The following is a 4399-nucleotide window of genomic DNA, read 5'->3' as shown; positions in this document are numbered from 1 at the left end:
TCGTGTAGGAAAAAAAAAACAACAACAAAACAACCGCATCTCCACGTGGTGAACGAGGTTGATTGGGGCGAAGCTCTGGTGGTGCTTGTCTGCGTAGACGGTGAGCCGCAGCATGCCGAGCTAGAGCCACTAAATGAGCTGCGCTTAGAGTATCGGCACTCCGTTCCCCGACATTGTTGTGGGCGCCGCCATTTTGGCTCGTATGCAGAGCAGACACAACTGCCGATCGTCCTGATTCATAAGGGAGGCTTCCTCAGCATTAGAGTTGGTGTTAGGAAGGTCATCTAAGATTGCTTTGCTCTGTCGCGAACTGTTTAAACATTTGTAGAGGGCGGAGAAGCGTTTCCTGTGATTTCAGATAAAGCTTCAGATAACTGGCAACCATGATTTTAAGACACAATATGGCGAAGTGTCGTTACTCTGATGCGTAGCTTATTTAGTGGCACTATGCCGAGCCTTTCGTTCGTTTTCATCCATGTCAGAAAGAGAATGTGTGGTATGGAACGTGGTTATATATATATATATACGCATTTGAGCATTTGACCGCAGCGTGACATGGATGAAAACGAACGAAAGGCTCGGCATGCTGCGGCTCAGCGTCTACGCAGTCAAGCACCACCAGACCTTCGCCCCAATCAACATCATTCACCAAGTGGAGATGCGGTTGTTTTTTGTTTTTTTTTCTTCCTCATTAAAGGGACACTGACAGGGTATCTGCGCTCGCCAAGGTTTTTATTTGTACGTGACACATGAAATCCCAACTATACAGAACACAATTTGGGGCTCAAAATTAGTTTTCTTTCCGCCCTAAAACCGCCGATCGAGAAATGGCGGGTTTGAGTCGCGCTCACTCTCTTCCCCATGGTCGCATGCGGTTCTCTATGGTTTAGACAGCCACACCAAATATAATCAAAGTCGTGGGACATCGAAGGCCCACACTCAATATTAAAAATATAAAAAGAAATATGATACCCATTTTATGTGGCTTCTAAAACTGCAAATAATTTGATTAAAAAAAAAAAAAATTTAAAAACTTGCACAGGAGACCGGCAGCACTGCGCATTTTCCGCGTAATTCGTAACTTGGCGTCATGTCACGGGTAGTCGAGGGCTGGCGGCGGACGACCGGGCGTGGCTTCTCGTTTCCGCAAAACAACACTTCTGAAGTATACTTCAGAAGTGTTGTTTTGCAGAAACGGGCGAGTCTGTCTAGATTCAAAAGAGAAATCGTTTAGCGATCAAAATAAATTAGGATTTATTCCGTACGACACGCCCGGCCACCAAGCTGATTAGCACGAAGACATCGCCGAGTCGTCGTCCCTTCTCCTAGCAGAAAACATCACTCGTCTTACAAACACGAACTGGTAAGATCTTAAAAAATGCGCACACGTCAAGCGCAAAGTGCTTGATTTTTGCGTCAAACACTTTTCGATATTTCACATCGATATTCCGATTCACTGCGGAGTAGAAAGAAAAGAATAAGAATTATGACTAAGGTTCGCGTCAAGCACAAAAGCAGGTTTGCTGTTCCTATTAGGTATTGGATAAGTCATAAATGAATAAAACTTAGTTTGAGGTCATGATACTGTGGATACTCATTAGGGCATATCACTGATCTCTATGACTATTTGCTGGATTGCGTTTGCCCACTCCGCGAATGCGGCCACGGTCGGCCATCTTTTTCGGTAGTTATATTATCTCTAGCCACACCATAAATGGTGGTGCAATCTAGCGCCCGTTAGATAGGGTACACGTTTTCCACCCAGAGCTGAAGGGTCGCGGGGCGACTTTGAGGAAACCTTGGGAACAAATAAATAGTTTTCACCGAACGCACCTCTGCGCGTCAGGATAGCCACAAAACGCTGAATACTTAATGGTAAGTTCTTGTATTTTCGTGATCGGGGAGATTTCAAGAGCGCGTTGCACAACATGACGGCATAGTCGACCTCCCTCTGTCGCATCCACTGAGTTTCAAGAATCTGCTTTGTCGAGCGAATTAAAATTAACAGTTGGGCTAGTTGGTTAAACATCTTAATTACAAAAGCGCAAAGGACAAGGACAGGACAAAGAATGAACAGGACAAGCGCTTACTAACAACTGATTGTTTAATGCATGATAAGAGAAAGATGAAAATGAGAGGAGATTTAATAAATTAAAATGCCAATTGTATTCCGACGTAAAATGATTAAAAATTATTTGGCAAATTCCTGACAAACTTAAAAAACTGTGTCTAAAGATCAACTCCCAGAACGAAAGATAAGAACACTGCTCAGTCCAGCACGCACATAAATATATCAACTGCAACGTCAACATCGTTTACGAAATTCCGTGCACATGTGGGAGAGTGTACGTCGGTCAATCTGAGCGCTGCGTAAATGTGCGACTACGAGAGCATGAGCTTTTCCTACATGCGCCACCATCAGGACACTTGGCCATACATGCCAGAGACCGTAAATGCACTCCTCTATTCAATCAAGCGCAAGTGCTCAAACGCTTTCGGAGCAAGAGAGCCAGAGAAATTTTCGAGGCAAAAACTATAATCGAAAATGGAGACACGTGCACTAGCACATCATCAATTTCACTGTCCGAGAAAGAGATAGGGTACCTCAACCTTTTTTTTCTTAATCTGGGTACTTTTCTTTATTTTTATTTTTCTATCAGTCCCAATTTTTCTCAAATAATTTTTAATCATTTTACGTCGGAATACAATTGGCATTTTAATTAATTAAATCTTTTCTCATTTTCATCTTTCTCTTATCATTCATTAAACAATCAGTTGTTAGTAAGCGCTTGTCCTGTTCATTCTTTGTCCTGTCCTTGTCCTTTGCGCTTTTGTAATTAAGATCGTCGAGCGACTTCAATCAAGCACGAAATATCACCGTGCAGTGCACTAGACCCACGGCTATTTTTATGGCAGCCTGCCGCAACAGCCCTGTCCGCCATATTACCCCCATGATGGCTAGAGATAATATAACTCTACCAAAAATATCGCCGCCCGTGACCACAATCCTGTGCCGTTGCCTGCGCATAGGCGGAGCTGGGCAAACGCGATCCAGCATATAGTCATAGAGATCAGTGGAGGGCACGGTGGAAGAAACAATGTTTCTTCCACCGTGGTGGGGGGTATTCACTGGACGCCATACTTGAGTGTGGTCTTCACTGTGGATGCTCAGAATTGTCGCTAATTCCGTAGCTCTACTCAGAACAAGCTCACGCCTATACGTTGCCAGGTCCAGCAATCTTGGTGGTGCGGATTGCACGTTGCAAAGGAACGATGCTTGCCGTCAGCACGCGCTCAGCAGCTACGGACTCAGCTATGGCCGTGAGTGAATACTTCCAACAATTCCGTCTGGTCAACATATTTGTGTCCTGCTGGATAAATAGCGTGGGGAGAGAATTTCAATTGTTCTTATATCTAATTGTTTATGTCCCTAGGCACGGGCGTCGCACAATTCAGATGGGCGTTTGGTGAGTACCACCCTATGTCGTTTTTGAGTGCGCCCAACGACCGCAATGACTGCCGCGTTTTCAAACACCGAACAGAACCACAAGCACTCGAGCGGGAAGAGGGCTACGAACCAATTTATTAGAAGAGTAGTGGCATCAATTCAGGGGGCTGAGACTCGGAAGCTCGTGGCGGCATTCCGTGAAACCCAGAGCGCATTCGTCCCTCAGGCGCTCAGCGAACCGATCTTCCACGCGAAGGTCGTGGTTTGAGCGTCCCCCGTTTGCAGCTTGCCAGAGGCCGGGTCTTCCGCCTTGGCTTCCTCAGGTTTGGAGACAGACTCGGTGTGCGACGCCATCTCCTCTGCCTGCTGGCCCGTTGGATCCATCGGCTCGGTGCCCCGGAGGCCCGCGACACCCTCGACGACTTTGGCCACATCGTCGCTAGACTTGGGCTTAGTCAGTTCGCTGAGAGGCGGCTCGACGTCCGCTTCTCCAGATGGCCTGGACGCCTCCTTGGAAGACGCCCTCACGGGCTCCTGGACCTTGAGGCCTTCGTCGCCCAACTCTTGCTTGCTGCCGGGCTTGTTCGTACCCTGTTTCGTCTGGACGGGGGTCTCGGTAGACACGTCCATTGCTGCTCGGGGCGCTGGTTTCTGGTGCACCGAGAGTTCGCGTCCGGTTTCCAGATCGGGCAGCAATGGAACTGTCGGCTGCAAGCACGAGTGTGGAAGCACGGGCGTCGCGAGACAGGCGTGCCGATAGAAACTGCCGTGCCTTCTCTTTTTCTAATCTGTGTTGCCGCTGTCAGAGCTGGCTGCTTAAAATCATCCATCCAGTTATTTGAAGCTTTATCAGAAATCACAGAAAATTATTACTGTCCTCCACAAATGCTACAACAGTCCGCGACAGAACAGCCTTATATTGTACGAGTTTCCTGACACCGCAGGGGCGTA

The 4399-nt window shown here is 47.1% G+C and overlaps 1 protein-coding gene across 1 annotated transcript; it reads right to left on the bottom strand.

Annotated features, from left to right (window-relative positions):
* Positions 1–3448: 3448 nt before the first annotated feature.
* On the bottom strand, positions 3449–4191 carry LOC115313098. The gene has a single exon (XM_029972014.3). It carries the CDS (start codon positions 4076–4078, stop codon positions 3671–3673), a length of 408 nt encoding a protein of 135 aa, XP_029827874.2. The 5' UTR covers positions 4079–4191; the 3' UTR covers positions 3449–3670.
* Positions 4192–4399: the final 208 nt, after the last annotated feature.

The sequence above is a fragment of the Ixodes scapularis genome, unplaced genomic scaffold (genome assembly GCF_016920785.2).
Source record: "Ixodes scapularis isolate PalLabHiFi unplaced genomic scaffold, ASM1692078v2 PGA_scaffold2__306_contigs__length_199485367, whole genome shotgun sequence".
NCBI classification, from domain to species: domain Eukaryota; kingdom Metazoa; phylum Arthropoda; class Arachnida; order Ixodida; family Ixodidae; genus Ixodes; species Ixodes scapularis.
The sequence above is the reverse complement of the archived record's forward strand: the minus strand, read 5'-3'. Positions and strand labels throughout refer to the sequence as shown.